The sequence below is a fragment of the Culex quinquefasciatus genome, chromosome 1 (genome assembly GCF_015732765.1).
Source record: "Culex quinquefasciatus strain JHB chromosome 1, VPISU_Cqui_1.0_pri_paternal, whole genome shotgun sequence".
NCBI classification, from domain to species: Eukaryota; Metazoa; Arthropoda; class Insecta; order Diptera; family Culicidae; genus Culex; species Culex quinquefasciatus.
In genome coordinates this window covers 15,211,153-15,235,128 of record NC_051861.1, presented here as the reverse complement: position 1 = coordinate 15,235,128, position 23,976 = coordinate 15,211,153, and the positions used below count along the sequence as shown (strand labels likewise).

The window sequence follows — 23,976 nt, the reverse complement described above, 5'->3', positions numbered from 1 at the left end:
TCGGTACCATTCGTGTAACTTCTAGCCTTTAAAGAAAACAAAACTCAGCCACGATCGGTCATTGGCACCGAGCCCAGAAGTCCATTTCGTTTGCCAATCCCCTTTCTTCTCACCTGACTTGACCTGTCAAGGTCACACGCGAGTAAAGTGCTCTCCAAACGGTTCGCATCTCCGAAACCGGGCTCCGAAATTTACGATCTTGTTGGTTGCTTGGAGTGCGCGCCATTGACCCTCACGTGAGCTCACGCGCCAAAACAAGCTTTCCTTCGATCTCTCACCGGCTGATGCTGTTCGGACCCGCAGCAAGTTGGACCAGTTAATGAAGCATGTGCTTTATATTGTGGCGGAGGTCCAAATGTGATTAGGTGCGATGACAAGGTGAAGGGTCCTACAAATGACTCTGTTGGGGTTTTTTTTGGTGTCCGTTATTTGAAGCTACGATTTTTTTTTCTCTTTTGACCCCAGCTTAGGCAAACGTTAGTTAAGGGTAATAAAATTCAAGTGTTTATGTTACTTCCTCAGAGGTGCCAAAACCTTGATGTCTAACGGTTTGGGTAGTAAAAGGGGAAAATTGTCGTCGATTGTGTGCTATCTTGTGAACGTTATGGTCGAAATGAGTTACTGCTATACAACTCGTTTTTCAATAGTTTCTCTACCTGAACTGATACAGCATTGAGGATTTTCGTGACGTTACAATGATGGCATTCGATTCAGCAGCCAATTTTAAATTAAAAAAACTAACTTAATCCACCTATGTGGTTGATGCCTTCCTCATTCCCCAAAAATGGGTAATATGAGTGGTTTGGACACACATTTCAGCATTTTTTTAGATCCAGAAAAAAAGAACACAGATATAACTTATGTGGTAATAACTCGAGATAGGGTTGCCAGATCTTCAATGTTTTGGACTCTTTGAAAAGCCCTTTCAATTGCCTAACCAACGATGGGTCGGATGATGGATCCGGACATCGTTTACATACATTTAAGTGAGATCCGGCTTCAAAAAGTACATAAATTTCACTGAAGTGGTAATAACACGAGACAGGGTTGCCAGATCTTCAATGTTTTTGACTCATTGGAAAGCCCTTTCAATTACCTAACCAACGATGGGTCGGCTGATGGATCCGGACATAGTTTACATACATTTAAGTGAGATCCGGCTTCAAAAAAGTACATAAATATCACTTATGTGGTAATAACTCGAGACAGGGTTGCCAGATCTTCAATGTTTTGTACTCATTGAAAAGCCCTTTCAATTGCCTAACCAACGATGGGTTGGATGATAGATCAGGACATCGTTTACATACATTTAAGTGAGATCCGGCTTCAAAAAAGTACATAAATATCACTTATGTGGTAATAACTCGAGACAGGGTTGCCAGATCTTCAATGTTTTGTACTCATTGAAAAGCCCTTTCAATTGCCTAACCAACGATGGGTTGGATGATGGATCAGGACATCGTTTACATACATTTAAGTGAGATCCGGCTTCAAAAAAGTACATAAATATCACTTATGTGGTAATAACTCGAGGCAGGGTTGCCAGATCTTCAATGTTTTGGACTCATTGAAAAGCCCTTTCAATTGCCTAACCAACGATGGGTCGGATGATGGATCCGGACATAGTTTACATACATTTAAGTGAGATCCGGCTTCAAAAAGTACATAAATTTCACTGAAGTGGTAATAACACGAGACAGGGTTGCCAGATTTTCAATGTTTTGTACTCATTGGAAAGCCCTTTCAATTACCTAACCAACGATGGGTCGGATGATGGATCCGGACATAGTTTACATACATTTAAGTGAGATCCGGCTTCAAAAAAGTACATAAATATCACTTATGTGGTAATAACTCGAGGCAGGGTTGCCAGATCATCAATGTTTTGTACTCATTGGAAAGGCCTTTCAATTATCTAACCAACGATGGGTTGGATGATGGATCCGGACATCGTTTACATACATTTAAGTGAGATCCGGCTTCAAAAAGTACATAAATTTCACTGAAGTGGTAATAACACGAGACAGGGTTGCCAGATCATCAATGTTTTGGACTCATTGGAAAGCTCTTTCAATTGCCTAACCAACGATGGGTTGGATGATGGATCAGGACATCGTTTACATACATTTAAGTGAGATCCGGCTTCAAAAAAGTACATAAATATCACTTATGTGGTAATAACTCGAGGCAGGGTTGCCAGATCTTCAATGTTTTGTACTCATTGAAAAGCCCTTTCAATTGCCTAACCAACGATGGGTCGGATGATGGATCCGGACATAGTTTACATACATTTAAGTGAGATCCGGCTTCAAAAAGTACATAAATTTCACTGAAGTGGTAATAACACGAGACAGGGTTGCCAGATCTTCAATGTTTTTGACTCATTGGAAAGCCCTTTCAATTGCCTAACCAACGATGGGTCGGATGATGGATCCGGACATAGTTTACATACAGTTAAGTGAGATCCGGCTTCAAAAAGTACATAAATTTCACTGAAGTGGTAATAACTCGAGGCAGGGTTGCCAGATCTTCAATGTTTTGTACTCATTGGAAAGGCCTTTCAATTATCTAACCAACGATGGGTTGGATGATGGATCCGGACATCGTTTACATACATTTAAGTGAGATCCGGCTTCAAAAAGTACATAAATTTCACTGAAGTGGTAATAACACGAGACAGGGTTGCCAGATCTTCAATGTTTTGTACTCATTGAAAAGCCCTTTCAATTGCCTAACCAACGATGGGTTGGATGATGGATCAGGACATCGTTTACATACATTTAAGTGAGATCCGGCTTCAAAAAAGTACATAAATATCACTTATGTGGTAATAACTCGAGGCAGGGTTGCCAGATCTTCAATGTTTTGTACTCATTGGAAAGGCCTTTCAATTATCTAACCAACGATGGGTTGGATGATGGATCAGGACATCGTTTACATACATTTAAGTGAGATCCGGCTTCAAAAAAGTACATAAATATCACTTATGTGGTAATAACTCGAGGCAGGGTTGCCAGATCTTCAATGTTTTGTACTCATTGAAAAGCCCTTTCAATTGCCTAACCAACGATGGGTCGGATGATGGATCCGGACATAGTTTACATACATTTAAGTGAGATCCGGCTTCAAAAAGTACATAAATTTCACTGAAGTGGTAATAACTCGAGGCAGGGTTGCCAGATCTTCAATGTTTTGTACTCATTGGAAAGGCCTTTCAATTATCTAACCAACGATGGGTTGGATGATGGATCCGGACATCGTTTACATACATTTAAGTGAGATCCGGCTTCAAAAAGTACATAAATTTCACTGAAGTGGTAATAACACGAGACAGGGTTGCCAGATCATCAATGTTTTGGACTCATTGGAAAGCTCTTTCAATTACCTAACCAACGATGGGTTGGATGATGGATCAGGACATCGTTTACATACATTTAAGTGAGATCCGGCTTCAAAAAAGTACATAAATATCACTTATGTGGTAATAACTCGAGGCAGGGTTGCCAGATCTTCAATGTTTTGTACTCATTGAAAAGCCCTTTCAATTGCCTAACCAACGATGGGTCGGATGATGGATCCGGACATAGTTTACATACATTTAAGTGAGATCCGGCTTCAAAAGTACATAAATTTCACTGAAGTGGTAATAACACGAGACAGGGTTGCCAGATCTTCAATGTTTTTGACTCATTGGAAAGCCCTTTCAATTACCTAACCAACGATGGGTCGGATGATGGATCCGGACATAGTTTACATACATTTAAGTGAGATCCGGCTTCAAAAAAGTACATAAATATCACTTATGTGGTAATAACTCGAGACAGGGTTGCCAGATCATCAATGTTTTGGACTCATTGGAAAGCTCTTTCAATTACCTAACCAACGATGGGTCGGATGATGGATCAGGACATCGTTTACACACATGTAGTGGGTCAACACATGTTTTGTGCCAGTTTTTACTGACTCATATTACAAAGTTGAGGCAGAACAATTATTTATGTTCTACTTCTTGGGCGACCTACTTGTCACCCAAATTCAGTAACACGATCATCAGCAGAATACTCGTTTCCTTGTTGATATTTAACACTGACCCTCTTTATGGGTACCAGATGTTGAACAAACAGGCACCGAGCATTCGGCTGTTTACAAGTTACCACCCGAAGAGTGCTTCGAGGTAAATAACTTGTATGACTGACTCTCGCCATCTCTTTCTGTACGTTATGTAGATGTAACGTGAGTACATTATGATTATGTAACTAGACTTAAGCAGGGTAGTTTAAGTCCATGACAAAAATAAAGAGGCATTCTAAAACTGGAAGTCGAACTGGTTAGATTTCTTTTATCACCGCCCGCTCCTAACAATTCATGGCGATCCTGCCAGGAGCCGCGGATCAGAAGATGCCAGGAGCCCGATTTAGAATTTTGCACGCCACGCCGTAGTGAATCGATGCGTGCCTGGAAGTTTTCGCGCCGCGTAGTAGTACACAGTTAAAACACCGCAAGTGAAACGAGTTTTTTTTTTTTAATTTTTTTCCTCTGCATAATGGGTAATGAGAACACAACTCCAAAACCCCCGGTGCACGAAGACATAATTCGCATCGTAAATGCGAACGTGGCGCAAACGGCGCACCTAGAAAAAACCGCGAACGCAACTTCAATACTAGCCTACGCTGGTATAACGATCATCGTGTTAGGACTACTGTATATTTTATGCAAGTTAGTCATTCGCTATGAACGATTGAAAACCGAAAACAGAATAAAAAAGGTTGTATCGTTATCAAACATCTTGACGGAAAATTGATCAGTGAACTGACCCTCATCGTGCGCGAGGCCGATCGTCCAGGATCAAAGATTCAGCAGCAGAACCAGCACCAGCAACAGCTCCGACAGCAGCAGCAGTATCAGCAGCACCCAGATGCAGATCATCTAGAAGGGGAGCGTTGGTTGTGGGTACGGACAGTACCGTCACAGCCCGGAAGCAGACCCTAAGGAGAAATCATCCGCGAAATATCACATCAGCAAGGGGAGCGTTGGTTGTGGGTATGGACGGTACCGACACAGCCCGGAAGCAGACCCTAAGGAGAAATCATCGAAGCGTCGGGAAGCGTCGGTTGTGGGAACGGTCGGTTCCATCACAACCCGAGAAGCAGGCCCTAAATGAAAATACCCCGGATCGACTAAGCACGTAAGCACATCATATGGATCAGTACTTTGAAAGTCTGACCAAAATTATAAAAAATTTGTCAAAGGCTCCGACAAGGAGATATAAAAATAAAACGCTAATTGAAAAATTGGAAAAAGCGAAGCAAATATATGATTTAGCATTAACTGAGATCGAACTCTGTAAAGAGTCAGACCAAGAGAAATTATTAAAAATTTACGATACATATATGGAGAAGTATATACAAAATTAACAGCGAGGCTCGATAAAAATATTGAACCACTTTCTTTTAAGAATTTGGTAAAAGTTATTATAGCCTTGAATGATTTATATAAAAAAGTGAAAATGGCGACTGCTTTAGATTTGTCATTAGCTATTCGCGTCGTGGGTAAATACGATGGCGACGCAGCCGAGTTGGAAAACTGGCTCAACGACGTGACGGTTCTCCGAGCGGGGCAACCAACGGTCGATGAAGCGGTGTTTGTTCAATTTATGAACAACCGTTTAACTGGTGCCGCCCGCGGTGAGTTAACGGGAATAGCTACCATTATAGAGGCACGGAATACTCTAAGATCCCGATTTGGGATTAAATTAACCCCAGTTGCCGTGACAGCCGAGTTACGGGGGTTGAAACAAAAAGGCAAATCTTTAGTCGATTTCGGAAATGAAATCGAAAAAGTGGCAGCTAGGTTAGCCGCAGCGTGGGTATCGAAACAACCACAACTTTTCCCAACTGAGGCAGCCACGCGGCCCATAGTCGAACCAATTGCTGTAGAAGCTTTTATAAATGGTCTTAAGGATCAATCGAGAGTATTGCAAATGCGGTCAAGAAATCCGGAAACCTTAACCAAAGCATTGTCGGATGCTCTGGAGATACATGCGCAGCCCATGCCCGAGGAAGTCATGTGGACCTATGCCAGTTATAGTAACCCAGGCTTCAGAGGCCGTGGTCGTGGAAAGAAAGGCAAATTTAGAGGGAACCGTGGTTTCCAAAATAATAGAAATTTTGAAAATCAAAACGATTATAACCAGCAAGGTTACAACCAGCAAGGTTATAACCAGCAGCAGCAGGGTTATAATTCGAATCGAGGCCACAGAGGAAATCGAAGTTACCAACATAACCGCGGAGGTGGAAATCGAGGAGTCGCGAATGTGGCGCAGGGAGAACTTCGCCCTCAACAACAGCAACAACAACAACCTCAGCAACCACGTGAAGAGGTTAATGTAGGCGAGTTTTTTCGTGCATAGTTCAAATGCCGAAAGAGCCCTACGCCTAAAATTTAAAATTAATAACTCGGAAATTTCGTTAATAGTAGACAGTGGAGCATCTTGTTGTCTACTAGACATAAATTATTTACCCCAAAAATTTCGTGAAAAAATCAATGCTACGCAGTCCATAGAGGTTCGTGGTTTAAACGGAGTCACGCACACTCTTGGCACTGTATCATTGTTTATAGAATATAATGGTTATGAATACCCCATAACATTTCATATTGTTGAAAACCTATCACCTTCTATAGTAGGATTGGTTGGAATGAATTTTTTAAGAAAGTTCGGAGCAGTAATAGATTTTGAAAATTCTACTATGATTTTACGGGAACCATTGTTCCATGAAAACTTCGTTATACCCGCAAGAACGGAAGTAGTAACATTTATTGAAACAAGTTTTAAGGAGGATTTAGTTATTTTAAATCAAGAAATAGAACCTTTAGTTTTTATAGCTAATGCGTTAGTTTCTCCAGTCAACGGAAAGATTCCGGTTAGACTGATGAATTTGAAAAATAAAGCCGTAAAGGTAAATGACTTGAAACTTTTGGCCAAACCTTTTAAAAATTATGATTTGATAAAAATAGGTAGTGCTTATCCTCATAATGTGGACAGAGCAAACAAACTTTTATCAGAATTAAATTTTGATGGAATTAATGAAAAAGATAAAGTTGAAATTACTATACTTTGTTTGAAATTTAGTGATATATTTTGTTTAACAGATGACAAAATAACTGTTACAAAAATTTATCAGCCATCTTTGAAAGTAAAACCGGATACACAACCAGTGTATACCCGTCCATATAAGTTACCTCAATCTCAGCGTGATGAGGTACAGAGACAAGTTGATAAGATGCTAAACGACAATATAATCGAAGAGACTGTATCAGAATGGAATAGTCCTTTGTTATTAGTTCCTAAGAAATCAACTGACGATAGTAAAAAATGGCGGTTAGTCATAGATTATCGTAAGTTAAACAACGTTTTACAGGATGATAAATTTCCACTTCCAAATATTGAGGAAGTAATAGAATCTTTAGCAGGAGCAAAATATTTTTCGCATTTGGATCTAACTCAAGGTTATTATCAATGTGAGATAAGACCGGAGGACAGATCCTGTACTTCATTTTGTACTAATAGGGGACAGTACCAAATGACTCGTCTACCTATGGGTTTAAAAATAGTCCTTCAATTTTCTCAAGATTGATGACCGTTGCAATGGCTGGTCTCAATATGGAAAGGTGTTTAGTTTATCTTGATGATATAATCGTCTTTGGCAAAACACTTGAAGATCACAATCGAAATCTTTTTGATGTTTTCGAACGATTACGACAAACTAATTTGAAATTAAACCCGTTGAAATGTAACTTTTTGAAGAAGGAGTTGATCTATTTGGGTCATACTGTTTCTGAAGAAGGTATCAAACCAGATCCTTCGAAAATTGAAATAATAAAAAAATGGAGCAGCCCTAAAACGGCTGATGAAGTAAAGAGATTTGTAGCTTTTTCTAATTACTATAGAAAGCACATCAAAAATTTTGCCAATCTTTGCAGTCCTTTAAATAGACTAACAAGAAAAGGTGTAGATTTTGAGTGGTCGGAAGAATGTGAAAACAGTTTCCAGCATTTGAAAAATTGTTTTATTACTCCACCAATATTAGATTATCCAGATTTTTCGGATAAAAACACATTTACTTTACACACAGATGCATCAGGAAAAGCTATTGGTGCTGTTTTAAGCAACCAAAATGGTAGACCTATTGCATTTGCGAGTAAAGCATTGAATAAAGCTGAGATAAACTACAGCACAATTGAAAAAGAACTACTTGGAGTGGTTTGGGCAATCAGACATTTCAGACCATATTTGTATGGGAGAAGATTTGATGTTTATTCAGACCACCGTCCTTTAGTTTATTTATTCACATTAACTGACCCTTCGAGTAGATTAACCAAATTTCGGTTAGCACTCGAAGAATATAAATTTGATGTCATATACAAAAAGGGATCAGAAAACGTAATAGCGGACGCGTTGTCACGTATTTCTATTGAAGATCTCCAGGCACTTACGCCTCAAATAAATTTTGTGTGTACAAGAGCACAAAATAAAAATAAAATTAAATCAGCTGAGAAAAATGAAGATAAAAGTGAGGTTGCAACAGATTACATACAAATCCAAATTGGAAATAATGAAAATGAATTTAAGATTGAGGATGGAACTCTGATTATTAACCCTAAAACGTCAATATCTCACCTACGGGGAGTATTGAAACGACTAGTGGTGTTTACAGAAAAGAATCCGATAAAAGGCCTAGTCATGCAAAATACGCAGACATATAAAAAAATAAAAGAGCAAATAGAAGCTCTAAAAATAAATGGCATGCCACCTATCATTGTAATAGGAAATGAAATAAAACATGTTGAAAATAAAGATGAGCAACAACTCATCATTAATAATTACCACATATTGCCAACTGCAGGGCATGCTGGTATAAAACGAACACAAAATACCATCAAACAAAGATATTACTGGAAATCCATGGACCAGGATATCTCAAATTTTATTAAAAAGTGTGTGAAATGCCAACAAAATAAGTCTTTCCGCACAAAAGTACCTATGACAATGACAAGCACAGCAAAAACTGCTTTTGAAAAAATATTTTTGGACATTGTTGGTCCATTATTACCAGACGCCTACGGGAATCAGTACATACTGACTACCCAGTGCGATCTGTCAAAATTCATAACTGCAACGCCAATTATTGACAAGTCAACAAATGCAGTGGCCAAAGCATTTGTTGAAGCAATAATTTTAAATTATGGCGTTCCCGACCAAATATTGACGGACAGAGGTACAGAATTCATGTCCTCTGTTTTCACAAAAATTTGTGATATGCTGAAAATTGAGAAACTCAATTCAACAGCATATCACCATGAAACAATTGGAGCGTTAGAAAATTCGCATAAAGTGCTTGGGAATTTTCTACGAATCCAAACAAATAATTCTTATGGATATTGGTCTGCTTGGGTGCCGTATTATAAGTTCGCTTATAATACTACGGTACAGCGCAACTGGAAAAACTCCATTCGAATTAATATACGGGAAATTATGCAATTTACCCTCAAGCATACAAGATGAAACGGAAATCAGTCCAGTCTACAACATAGACGACTATTCCGCTATTCTTAAATTTAAATTACAGACAGCTCAAAAGCAAGCTAGAGAAAGTCTGTTAAAATTTAAAGAAATGAGAATTGCTAAAAATACCGGACATGACGATAAAAATCTATATAAATCTAAAGATCTAGTACTCATTAAAAATGAAACTGGTTCCAAGTTGGAACAGAAATTTGAAGGACCATATGAAGTTCTAGAAGATTTAGGAAGTAATCTAAGAATAAAAATTAAAGATAAAATAGATATTATTCATAAGAATCGAATACGAAAATTCATCTAAAAAAATTTTGAAGGAACAAGCAGAACAAAGTAAATATATAAAACCACAATACACCATTATAACATAATACACTACACTTACATATATTATAACATCAACACATACTTACATATAGTACTTAGATTAATTTTCAAATAGTATTAAAAATTATCACTATAGAATAATTTTTAATTTTTCCCAGAAGAGGCGTGTAGTGGGTCAACACATGTTTTGTGCCAGTTTTTACTGACTCATATTACAAAGTTGAGGCAGAACAATTATTTATGTTCTACTTCTTGGGCGACCTACTTGTCACCCAAATTCAGTAACACGATCATCAGCAGAATACTCGTTTCCTTGTTGATATTTAACACTGACCCTCTTTATGGGTACCAGATGTTGAACAAACAGGCACCGAGCATTCGGCTGTTTACAAGTTACCACCCGAAGAGTGCTTCGAGGTAAATAACTTGTATGACTGACTCTCGCCATCTCTTTCTGTACGTTATGTAGATGTAACGTGAGTACATTATGATTATGTAACTAGACTTAAGCAGGGTAGTTTAAGTCCATGACAAAAATAAAGAGGCATTCTAAAACTGGAAGTCGAACTGGTTAGATTTCTTTTATCACCGCCCGCTCCTAACAATTCACACATTTAAGTGAGATCCGGCTTCAAAAAAGTACATAAATATCACTTATGTGGTAATAACTCGAGACAGGGTTGCCAGATCTTCAATGTTTTGGACTCATTGGAAAGCCCTTTCAATTACCTAACCAACGATGGGTCGGATGATGGATCCGGACATCGTTTACATGCATATAATTGAGATCCGGATATTTATGAAAACACATTTTATACATAACTTTTGAACTACTTATCGAAACTTCAAACAATTCAATAGCGATGTATGGGACCTAAACCAAGTCGAATGCAACTGGTTTGGTCAAAATCGGTTCAGCCAGTGCTGAGAAAACTCAGTGAGAATTTTGGTCACATACATACATACACACACACATACACACACACATACACACACACATACACACACACAGACATTTGTTCAGTTTTCGATTCTGAGTCGATATGTATACATGAAGGTGGGTCTAGGAGCTTTTTTATCAAAAGTTCATTTTCAGAGCAGGATTATAGCCTTACCTCAGTGAGGAAGGCAAAACATGAACAAGTCTAGTTTATGTTAATAACCAGAGCAGAATCATAGCCTTTTCGAAAAAAAAATATATAAAAAAACCAAAGTCTCCACCATTGTAACGTCACGCTACATAGGGGAAATATGCCCATTTTAAGCCTAATAAGCGGTCGTGTTTGAATGATGCTGGATAATCTGGATTGTACCTTGAAATTCACTAAAACCAAGTACACCAACGAATAGAGCAACTTTTTGTGAACATTTCTGTTTATTTTCTTTTTTATTAAAAGTTATGCTATTCCTTTTACAAGCATTTAAAAAAAATATTTCAAAAATGTATTCTAATCAGTCGAGCGCATTGGGCCACACCCATTTTTCTATTTTCAGCTTAGTTCTTTTTTTCTTCCAGCGCTCTTTTGGGTCTGCTTAGTGCTGCCAAAATTGATGAAATTTTAAGCGAACACTCACGAAAATTAGCATTTATAGCCAAAGTTTCCTGGCAGCACTTGCTCACTCCAAAAGGCGCTGCACCAGCATGTTGGTGGTGTTGGTGGCCACCTTTGTTCTTTATTTGCCTTTGCGAGGAGCTCGATTTTCTTCAGCCTTCGATTAGAATGGATATTCAAAATTGAAACGTCAAAAGACTTAGCGCGTTTGTTTTTTTGATGGTGCTTGCTAATTATCTACATTTTTCGGAATTATTTTTCAAGTGAGTGACTAAGTAATGGTCAAAAGAACATGTTGCCGGTAGTTGGAAGCAATTTTATATCTTAAGCGCTTTGAAGACGTTAGCGCAAGTGAAAAGATATTGATGGCGACTTTCGTTAAGCAGTTAACCTCTGATCTTGCGTGTGCATGTGTGTGCCACCAAAATGATGAGAAATGGTCTCGCAAAATAGAAATTATGATCAAAAGTGCATTAAATTTGATCTTTTTGGCCAGTAAATCGCATAAATTTGCGTGCTTACTCGAGGCGGTGCTGTTTCTGGTAAGTTTAAGAGGCAGTATTTGTAAATTCTGCTCGGTTTGTTCTAGAGGTCGTATCGAGGTGCTCCGATTTGGATGAAACTTTCAGCGTTTGTTTGTCTATACATGAGATGAACTCATGCCAAATATGAGCCCTCTACGACAACGGGAAGTGGGGTAAAACGGGCTTCGAAGTTTGAGGTCCAAAAAACCTAAAAAATCTTAAAATTGCTCGCATTTCCGTAAAACTTCATCAATTCCAACTCTCGTAGATGCATTTGAAAGGTCTTTTGAAGCACTTTAAAATGGGCCATAGACATCCAGGATCGGCTTGACTTTTTCTCATAGCTTTTGCAAATTACTGTTAAAAATTGATTTTTTTAAAACCTTAATATCTTTTTGCAACAGCTTCCAACACCCATACTCTCATAGGTCAAAAGATAGGTAATTTCATGGACTATAAGCTTACGGTATTAACTTTTTGGCCAATCGCAGTTTTTCTCATAGTTTTTCGATTTTTCTACAACAAACATTTTACAACGTTGCTTTTTGCCCTGTAGGCCTCCAAAGCGGCACTTTTTGGTCTCAATTTTGTCATATTCAAAATCCTCGGAAAATTTCACGTTAGGTAGAAGTGTTGGAGTGGTAAATTTGATGTAAAAAATAATTAAATAAAACATTTTTGTAAAAAGAAAAAGATCTTTTTTACTCTGTGATCAATACGTCAAATGCTGTATCAAGTAGGCGAAAACCTGTTTCACCCCAAATCTAACAAATTGTTAAAAAATATTTTGATTCATTCTAAATGGCCATTTTTCCAATCAAATTTACCACTCCAACACTTCTACCTAACGTGAAATTTTCCGAGGATTCCGAATATGACAAAATTAAGACCAAAAAGTGCCGCTATGGAGGCCTACAGGGCAAAAACTAACGTTGTAAAATGTTTGTTGTAGAAAAATCGAAAAACTATCAGAAAAAACTGCGATTGGCCAAAAAGTTAATACCGTAAGCTTATAGTCCATGAAATTACCTATCTTTTGACCTATGGGAGTATGGATGTTGTAAGCTGTTGCAAAAAGATATTAAGGTTTTAAAAAAATCAATTTTTAACAGAAATTTGCAAAAGCTATGAGAAAAAGTCAAGCCGATCCTGGATATCTATGGCCCATTTTAAAGTGCTTCAAAAGACCTTTCAAATGCATCTACGAGAGTTGGAATTGATGAAGTTTTACGGAAATGCGAGCAATTTTAATATTTTTTAGGTTTTTTGGACCTCAAACTTTGAAGCCCGTTTTACCCCACTTCCCTTTGTCGCAGAGGGCACATATTTGGCATGAGTTCATCTCATGTATAGACAAACAAACGCTGAAAGTTTCATTCAAATCGGAGCACCTCGATACGACCTGTTACACATTGGTGAAAAACTCGCTCTTAAAGCCCAAATAGTATTTTTGGAGCTTAAATCGAGCATCAAACTCTCCATACGACGAAGATAGGTGTTTGATTAGAAAGGGTATATTTCCCCTATTTGCTCGTAGAGCATAAACCAAAACGTAAAATCCTAATCCCAAAGTTGATTTATATGGCACATTTAACGTATTTTCAGAATTTGTAATAATAAGTGTTTTCTCTTGAATTTCCGAGTTATGGCCGAAAAAACTGAAAAAGGAAACGTCAAACCGTTGTAACGTCACTACAGAATGTGTTAAGTATTTTATTTAAGACTTCAGAGAGTTAAACAATTTCAATTTAAATGGAGATTACTAAGAATAATAAGGATTTTTTGTTCAATCATTATTTCATGTCGGATAATACAGACGGAAAACTTTTGATATGTTCAGTCATTCATCTAGCAAACTTAAGGTATGATATCCAGTTGCCCCATCAAAAATCCTTTCTCCAAGATGAATGCATCATGCAGATACAATGCATCATGCAGATACAATTCCCACGTGTCGTGAATTTATCATCCATGATCCATCACGCGAAGACACCTTCGAAGGGGTCACGTCGGTGCAACTCCGCGTGGCGCACGTCCGCCGTATTTAGCACTCTGATTAAAAACAAATCAATTCCAGCACGCAAGAACAGCCTCAAGAAAAAACCTTCCACCCTTGTCCAACAGATCATCAGCACGGCTTGCGTTTGACTTGTCATAGTCGTTTCGTCATAATCCATCAGTGTCAGGCCGCGGTCAGCAGCCCGGGTCATTTTATGGTAGGTATGGTCCCCTTCCCCCAAAATGTGAACTTCACGCATTCCGCCATGAGTTGAGCTGACGGTGACCGCCTTTGAACTAGATTGAACCATCGACGGTCTTAAGACCCCGAAACGCACCTGGCCAAATTTGAAGTGAGTGAGTGATTAGTGTAAAATAAAACTGACACCAGCATTAGGCAGTGGGCAAATACAGGTAACGACTAAGCGTTAAGCGCAGGCTAAGCACACTTTAGACAAGATTTTGGACACAACTTTGACGCCCTCCTCTAATGCTGTGGTCCACCGAGACATCGGTCACGTGCAGTTCAAGAACGCGCGCTGCTGGTCGTTGAAACCGGAAAACTAGACTCGCGCGATTTGAACCAATCAACTTTGCTATAAATTGACCGAAACATTTCGATTAAGGCACAGTTCAATCGTTTGTTTAGTGCTGTGAACACCAACTCCCCTAGCAAAAATCCCGAAAATGGCATTCAAGGTGTGTTTGAGTGATCTTTTAGTGAGCTATTGTGACCATCAAGAACTTTTGAAAGACTTGAACCTTGTCAGTGATAGATGGAAAGTGTTCTAAACGGTTGTGTTTCTCTTTTGCAGTTCCTGACCTTCTGCGCCCTGGTGGCCGTTGCCCGTGCCGGAGTCATCTCCGCTCCGTTGGGTTACGCCGCAGCTCCGGCTCATGTGGCTTACGCCGCCCCTGCCCAGCTGGCCTACGCCGCCCCGGTGGCCAAGACCATTGTGGCCAAGCACGTCGTTGCCGATGAGTACGACCCGAACCCTCAGTACTCGTTCTCGTACGGAATCTCCGACGCGCTGACCGGAGACCAGAAGTCCCAGCAGGAGTCCCGCAACGGAGATGTCGTCCAGGGATCGTACTCCGTCGTTGACCCCGATGGTGTCAAGCGTACCGTTGAGTACACCGCCGACCCCATCCACGGATTCAACGCCGTCGTCCACCGTGAGCCGCTGGCTGTCAAGGCCGTCACCAAGGTCGTTGCCGCCGCCCCCGTTGTCAAGACCATTGTCCAGCAGCCGACCTACGTCCAGCAGCCTGCCTACTACGCTGCTGCCCCTGCCCTGACCAAGACCATCGTGTCGCAGCCAGCCTACTACCACCATTAAGTCAAGCGATTAGAACTGTCATCCCTCAAAAGTCCCATTTTATTGTTTCCTGTGTACATAACCAACAAGTTACAAGCTGTTAACTATTGAATTATTTTCGGAAGAGAATATAAAATAGATTAAAAAATACTAAACTCTCAACTCGAACAACTTGTTTTTATTTTGCCACGGCATGGTTTTGGTTACATATGTTTTAAAATGTTTACAAACTTTTAAGGTTCTACTCTCGTTTGACTCTTATTAATATGTATCCCGATGGTTTGACAAAGTTAAACTAAAAAGTGACGAACTGACATACTGTCAAACTTAAGATGAACTATGATGGTTTGTTAACAATCCATGTTTAACCATCGGGGTTTTTGTGCAAAATGTGTACTTTCAGTTTCATTGAATTCAACTTGATTTCGAAACTTTTATTAAGTGAGGCTATTTTTGGATAGGCGAAGTCTACACTGAAATTTCCAATCGAATTTTTGTTGCTTTTTGTAGGGTACGTTATCCATTTGTGGACCCCTTTCCTATAGTGGACCCTCTGAAGGGTTTTTGATGAAAAATTCAATAAAATCACTATTTCAAACGTGTTGTTGTCTACAAACCTTTTATTTGGCATGTTCAGCATCATTTAAAACAATGTTGACAGACATTGAATTGTCGTTTTCACCAAAATAAGTGTTTTGAGTGCGACATCTGAATTCAGCCATGGCCACTAGCATTTTCACAACAAAACTGCATTTATATATTTTTTTGAAAAGGTCCAATAAACCAAATTTCCAGTGTTTGGTTTTTGGGTGTTTTTGAAACCGCCTTGAGTTAACTATCCAATCATTTTTTGACTGGTTATTTAACTTCAGCAGGTCGAAATAATGTTATAATTTTAAGGAACTTTACTAATATAAAGCAAAGAACTGCCAATTTTCGAGTAAAAATTAGGGGAGGTCCAACATAGGACAACGAAAATCCAAACTTTTCCAGAAGTGGACCCCTGTTAATTTAACCTTCAAAAATGAAGAAAACTGTGCATTTAAGCAAAAGTTTCTCTTAAACATACAATAAATGCTTGTTGTTATCAACCTAAACTGCCGCTCTAATCTTGTCCGTCCTATATGTAAAAACAGCAAGCCGAGAAAAACGCAAAACAAATTTGTCCCGCCCATAAGGCTACGTGTTAGAAAAAAGTTAAATTTGCAATGATTTTCTTGAAAAAACTACCAAATTTTATTGATTTTTTGATAGTTCACATGATTTTGAACCAAACTGTATCATTAACTCAAAATTGACGAAATTACATATGGGACAGACTAGCTTCGAGCGGCAGTAAACGCATATTTTTGTCAATTATGAGTATAAATATAGCTGTTTTCATGTTAAGTACCAAAAATGCTGATGCCGTAAGAATTTATAAAACATCAAAACTATAGTTAATTGTACTTAACTGAAGCATCATAATTGCAGTTTGAAATTAGTAGTTTATGCAACAAGTTGCAAAAAGAGGATTTTTCAGCACGAGTCGTACATTTATCCAACGAGGTTCACCGAGTTGGATGAATACGAAAAGTGCTGAAAAAATCAAGTTTTGCAACTAGTTCCATACAACATTTTTTGCAATTCCAAAAAACACACACTGAATGAAATTTTAAGTCAAATTTTCATGTATTTTGTCAATAAATCGTTTAAATCAAAAAAATGTTGAAAAGTGAAAAGTTCAACTTTTCAGCACCCATTTGAGTGCTGAAAAGTAGAACTTTTCAGCATTTATTTTGAAAAGTGTTGCTATTCGATTCTGTTATTTTTGGTACAGAAAAGTAGGCTATTTCGTCGTTCAAGAATGACAGGAAAAGTGAGTAGTTTCACGACGGAGTTCTTGACGGAGTTGCAAAAAATATTTTATAATGATAAATCAATAACAAAACATTTTTTTAAATAAACATGCGTGGTTTTATCAGCAACTGTAAACAAATCTATTGTTAAATTTCGGTCAACCATTTATGTAATTAATATGAAAAAAATTGCATCAAAATTACTTTTTTTAATTATTTTTATGTTTACAGTGGTTTTTGAAACTTTGTCTCTGATCTTTTTCGGAAATAAATGTGTTTATATATCTTTAAAGTTTTGTTGCTGTTTAAAGCCAAATTTGTTAACCAAACATATTTGTTTATGATGAAAAGTGAGCCAAATCCATCTTTTATTCATTATATTTATCATTAGACTTACACCATGCATCAAAACATCAAATATCGGTTAAATTTGTTATAAAAATAACAGTTTGCCCATAGTGGACCCCGGGTCCACCATAAGAAAAGAGGGTCCATAGCATGAAAAAAAAAACTTTTTTTAAATGGCTATTTTTCTGCTCAAAATCAAATAACTGATGAAATAAATAGCCAAAATTGGTCAAAATACTTCACAATGTTTTGTAAAAAAGGTTATGAAAAAGTGCAAAAAAAAATGAAAATTTGTGAAAAATGTGCTACAAGGGGGTCCACTAATGGTTAAAATACCATAATTGAAGAGCTGATTTTGGAAACGATGGTATATAAACGAACTAGAATACTTCCAAGAACTCTTGTTGCCAACGGCAAAACTAGTTTTTGTTCAATGAGCAGAAACATGGACAATAAGAGTTTTTTTTTTTGCATTTTTCGATCATAATACGTCAATGAGGTGACCAGTAAGATCCAGTTAATTTTTAAATGTCTGTTTTTTTGCTGTATAAAACGTATAAAACACGTTTTAATTCCCCCCCGATTGCATCGAAGCGGTTTACACCGGATCAAAAAGGATCTGGACGAACGTGCGATAAACGACATTTTCGCACTCGTTTTCGTGGTAGCAAAGTAACGGTTCATTACCTCTGATACTGCAATTGGCTTCATCGATGGTAGTTAATTGTGGGTGCACTCACCTGAAATGAGACATACAAAAAAAAACTGAATTAGCCGTTACCGTTCCATATGGTTCGACCCCATAAAATAGCTAAAGTACGCGGCTCCCCGTCAGATTGGCACCGTTCGATAACATTAAAAATTAATAACCCAACAGGCAGGCGAGCCAATTTCGCAACACACTTTGACATCCAGGGTCACCGCACACCGGACCGGAGTTTACCCGGTCGGGGTTGTCTACCCGATAAATCATTGCTTTAACGCCCGAGATTACCCTCATTTCGATCGGTCCTGAAATATATTTCGAGCAGTCTGCGAAGAGTTTAAACAGCAAAACATTGACCTGCGAAATCGGATCAGCATTCCTTGCTGAGGTGCTTCGTATTGTGTAATGGTTAACCCTTGATGCACGTTTTGAGATACTTTTCCCAATGCGATTATTTTGTCATCAAAATGGAGGAAAAAATTCAATTACACACATAAAAAAATCATAGTAATATTACATCTGGGAAGGGGTCAGAAAAAAGTTGTAATTTCACATCAGAAAATGTGTAAATTTACCACTTTTCTGGTGTATGTCACCTTTTCAGTATTAATTGATGTAAAATTACATCATTAAAGAGGTAATATTCAACCTTCCAAACTTACAGCTTCCAAATTTACACAATTTTTTACTGTGCAGTCAACCCCCGGTGGTTGGTGACTTTTTCGTTTAACCCTTTTTTAGTTTGTACCCCGTTGGTCAACGTCAAACTAAAAAGTGACGAACTGTCACTACACAGAAAAAAAAATGATGGTAATATTCATCAGGAAATGGTGACAGATTTTGTGGCAAAATAAATGATAAATTTTACCCCAGAAAATGATGAATTTTCATCAGTTTTTGATGAATATTCATCAGGTTCACATTTTTATACGTTTTTTATGTAATATTACACAAATAAAGAGGTAATATTCAACCTACCAAATTTTCAACATTCCAAAATTCAACTTTTTTTTTCAGTGTACACAACCCAAACGTTTGGTAGGAAGTGTGAGCTCTGTGTAAACAGGGTGTCAAACTTAAAAGTGACCCCGTTCGTTTGAAAACAATTAGTGCCAAACCATGAGTATCAAGATAAAGGAATGCTCGTGTATAGTGAATTATTAATCTATGTGTGTTGAAGCAGTCTGTCAATCTGTCAAAAGTGTCAAACCATCAAACTGTCAATTTACGCATTAACTAAGACCAGCCTACGCGTACGCAGCCGCCAAGGGTTCACGCAGAAGTAATGCGCTCAGTCTAGTTGGTATGAAGCTCTGGACAGACAACGAGTGTGTAGAGAGCTCTTGACCTTTGGATTTGGATCACGCACTTGACGCGCGTGAGCCGTACTTGTGTAGAGTACGCAGCGACACAGCACAGATTCACTGAAGAGCCGACGACCTTGACATTCGGGAGTGTGCACCAGTTTGGACTGTGCTGGACTTGATCAGAGGCGACGAACCTTTTCTTCTACTTGCTGTGAGGAACTTGCTTCAGGATACGATAGGTTGGTGATGCTCAGCGACAGTTGGGCGAGAGTCTCGTGAGGCAGTGGATTAGTATAATTGATCCAGTGGGGGGTGCTCGAACGATCCACTGGAATGATGAGTAACATGAACTTTGGGATGGGGGGAAGTACTTGAATGGAATTCTTTTTCAGTAACGAACCAAACTAGGGGGTTTAGTAGCTATAAATAACAATTTATTTTTGTATCACTTTCTCTTTCTGACGTTGAAAGCTGAGAATCTTCGATTCGCACGTGCCACTGCGCCAATTGGTTTAGTCCGTGTACGCTTTGCGAGCTCAGATCGTCTTACAGTGCTGTTAGAACAGTAACAATCCCACCCATGAAGCTTGCGGGGGCGTCACAATATCACACGTGCTACCTCGAGTTACTCAACTCTTTTGCGTCATATAAAATTAAGATAAATAATCTGAACGATATTTGAACCCTGGGTGGCAAATCGCGGCTTAACTTCACGGTCTTTCGCCCAGGTTACGGGTTGTAGAGTTGAAAGTGACTTTAAAATATAATAATGGAAAGACCTACATGTCGCACGCCTTCGCTCACATACACACAGGGTGTCACACCGAATGTCACCCAAACTTTGGTCGCAGCTGATGCAATCGCGGTCCTGGCCCGGTTCACATGGTGACATTTATGGAGTGGGGTAGATCGGGTCGTGGTAGAACTGACCTTGAAAGAAGTGTGTCGTTGACTGAATCTGAGCTCCAAATTCCTCATGCCTGGTATAGGCAGATTTTTAATTATCAGATTCAGAGTCGTAGAATATTCAACTCCTCCATACTTGATTTTAACAAAGTAGAAAAAAGTGAAAATTAGTGCGACTAACTGAAATTACTGTTTCGTGTATTCACTAATCTGTCAGCTAGTCAGCCATGAAAACTTCCAAACTGTTGGCATCACTGCCGACTTTGTATCGTCGCAGTTTGCGACCGCTCGGAACCTAATATTTTTGCGGAACTTAGCCCTCAACCTGCACGACCTCTCTTCTGCTTCACCGCTTCTTCGCGTGAGAAGCTGCAAAAAGGAGTAACAAGCTGAAGGTCGCGTCACCATGCCACCACCAGACTCGACCCAAATGGCGCATTCGTTTGAACAGCCCGTTCCGGTTCAGTTTAAGCTCAAGCGAACAGTCTTTCCCAGTTTCATAGCAAATTACTTTACTACAAACCGACACTGTGTCAGAATTTGGTCAGCGGTGCGGAACCGGCCTTCAAACGAGCGCGCCAAAAGTGTAACTGGGCCACACAGAGGGGTTCACCCATTTCAGCCTGCACACCGTTGCCGTGTCCCTTCTCGCAGGTCGAACACGTTGACGGACAGACTCCGAAAATAAAAACCGGCTCCTTCTTACAACCGGCGCGCAGCGGCGAAAAGTGAACGACCTTCCTGAAGTATCGCCCGATCATTACGTTGATGCGAGAGTACGAGCTTTTTGTGTGTTTACTATGTTTCTTCTTGGTGGTTTCATTCATCGCTAACCATGCGGGAGTTCTTTGGGGAAGGTAGGTGGGGTCACAGCCGACCGGACAGTATTGATTTGGGCTGCTGGACTGGTCTATTGACGGACTACTGATTTTTGCGAGAGAGACAATAAGCCCACCGTGAAGCGGTTTGAGGAAGTAGATCGCTGTTCCGAGATTGGATTTCTATTCGTCGTAAAACAATCTTGGGCAGTTTTTTTTTCTATTATTCCGGTATGGAGAGCAATGAACTTGCAAATATAGCTCAGCTGGTGTCTTTAAGGTAGGAGAGTTTAACTTGCTTAGCGGTAAGTTACTGCAAGTCATTGTATCGCTCAATTCTAACAGCGTCTGAAGCTTTTTTAGTGGATTTGAAGAAGCTCCTTGATCGTCTAGTTTATTTAGTAATGCGATTACATCACCCACGATTATCCCTAAACTTTCGCTGCAACACGGGCCACACCTTGCTTCGGCACGTGACCTAGGCCCGAGACCCAGAGAGGAAGCTCGGAGAGCGAAAATGCGTTCACCACAAGAAGTCTGTCAAGTTTAAAGTATGCAGAGAAGACCTTGTGAACTTGGAGAGAACTCGCGGCAGAAAAAGAAGAAGACGATGGCGGTTGGTAGATTTTGGCTGGCGGCGTGTCTCCTCGTCTACATGTCTCAGCTATGGTCGCGACGACCTAACCCCTGGGCAGGCTGGGGAGGCTGCACTGTGGTGCGTTCGTCGTCGTCGAGTTCTCTCAGGCTCGCTTGGCTGCATTGCTCTGCACAGAATGTGGATTTTTTGCGCGCTCCAGGGGTCTCTGCGAACGGATCAACCTGCGCCTGTGCGCCGGTATAAATTGGTCGGAACGGGTTGATTGCGGCACAGTTCAATCGATTGTTTAGTGCTGTGAACAACAACTCCATCTCATCCCATCAACAAACCATGGCTTTCAAGGTAGGGGGTGTGCAAGGGTTGGCCTATTTTTAGGGGTGGATCAATTAATCTGGATTTTGCTTTGCATTGCAGTTCCTGACCTTCTGCGCCCTGGTGGCCGTTGCCCGTGCCGGAGTCATCTCCGCTCCGTTGGGATACGCCGCTGCCCCAGCTCACGTTGCCTACGCCGCTCCGGTGACGAAGACCATTGTGGCTGCTCCCGTTGCCAAGACCATTGTCGCTGACGAGTACGACCCGAACCCTCAGTACTCTTTCTCTTACGGAATCTCCGACGCGCTGACCGGAGACCAGAAGTCCCAGCAGGAGTCCCGCAACGGAGATGTCGTCCAGGGATCGTACTCCGTCGTTGACCCCGATGGTGTCAAGCGTACCGTTGAGTACACCTCCGATCCTCATAACGGATTCAACGCCGTCGTCCACCGTGAACCTCTGGCCACCAAGACCGTTGTTGCTGCCCCTGTTGCCAAGACCATTGTCCAGCAGCCAGCTTACTACGCCGCTGCCCCGGCCGTGACCAAGACCATCGTGTCCCAGCCAGCCGTTCACTACGCCGCTGCCCCGGCCGTGACCAAGACCATTGTGTCCGCTGCCCCAGCTTACGCGTACCATCACTAAACAAACCGATCAAAGGACTGTCAAAGTACAACCCCATGCAGCAACGAATGGACCCAATTTCCTACCCAAAAATACCAAATCCCTACCCCCTAATAATCCCTATTTCGAGAATCTCTCAACCATTTTGAACCTCAGACGAGTTCAGCCCCGTCCTCGTCGACTTGTAAAAAACATTTGCAACTATTTATACAATTAATTTTTTTTTGTTCAAAATACACGAGTATTGTCAATACGGAGTCAAATCGTTTGCCTTTCCTGACCCTGTCTGTCCACATTTGAGAAACAAATTAGCCACCGTGCTAGAGGAGACGCGTTGACAAGGTCGCACGCCAGCCAAACTCATTAACTCCCCGGAGATTGATCACGATCGCCGCCGGAGTTGGTTGGTATCTCTCTGTTGGAAAGACTTCAGTTTGAACTCATACGAAGGTGCAACCCTTTACTCTGAATTTGTTTTAAATGGTGATGGCGCAACGCCAAAATGCTTTTGTCCGCATGTCAACTGATGAGCACATCAGCTTTGCAACGCAGGTATGAATGTCAAGTTCTAGCAAAATTCAGATTGATCATGCAAACGACAAAAATGGGAATTCGGGAATTTTGGCAGATTTAAACTTGTGCCTATTTAATTATTTAACAGCATTATTGATGAAAACTTGATTCCTCATTTTCTATTGAGTTGATTTTTTCTGCATTTCAGGAATAAATCATTTGAATGATTACGTGACATGCTTTCAATTTTTTTCGGTGACTTTGAAAATCAGTGATGGATTTGTTTCGAAGCAGTCAGGTACTTGATTGTTACGTTCACTTTACAAAAAGTTTAGATCAATACTTAATCAAACTAAGCACTTCTTCTAACATTTGAACATCTTCCATTTGAATAGATCACCATCGCAGCTTTTCTGCGCCTCGGTATGAACCGATCCTAAATCGCTCACGGCCTTCAGGCACTGCTTGTACTGGCTGTTGTAGATAGAAAATCCATTTCCACTCCTCTTGATTTGCCAGATACCGTTCCTAACGAGTTCTTTTGGTGTCCAAGTGAACACTTTTTGTCCCCCACTGGCGGTGTACTTGGCAGTGTACAGATATTCTTTCGACGATTCATGCATTATGGTATACTCATCGTTCATCGAGCCAAATTGATTTACAATCCAGTTTTGCTTTTCTCCGAAAAATGCAACATTGCGGCGATCC

The 23,976-nt window shown here is 39.9% G+C and overlaps 3 protein-coding genes across 6 annotated transcripts in view; 2 read left to right on the top strand and 1 right to left on the bottom strand.

Moving 5' to 3' along the window:
- LOC6032991 (papilin) overlaps positions 1-23,976 on the bottom strand; it is a 176,027-nt gene that overhangs the window by 80,847 nt on the left and 71,204 nt on the right. The window lies entirely within an intron of this gene.
- Positions 14,741-15,414, top strand: LOC6033002 (larval cuticle protein A2B). Its single transcript, XM_001843461.2, has one exon. The coding sequence runs from the start codon at positions 14,756-14,758 to the stop codon at positions 15,317-15,319; it is 564 nt and encodes a 187-aa protein (XP_001843513.2). The 5' UTR covers positions 14,741-14,755; the 3' UTR covers positions 15,320-15,414.
- LOC6033003 (larval cuticle protein A3A) lies at positions 22,071-23,012 on the top strand. The gene is made up of 2 exons (XM_001843462.2): positions 22,071-22,161; positions 22,234-23,012. Exons 1-2 carry the CDS (start codon positions 22,150-22,152, stop codon positions 22,774-22,776), a joined length of 555 nt encoding a protein of 184 aa, XP_001843514.1. The 5' UTR covers positions 22,071-22,149; the 3' UTR covers positions 22,777-23,012.

Bases quoted from the DNA above. Each gene is read 5' to 3' on its own strand.
- LOC6033002 (XM_001843461.2), top strand. From the start codon at position 14,756: ATGGAAAGTGTTCTAAACGGTTGTGTTTCTCTTTTGCAGTTCCTGACC.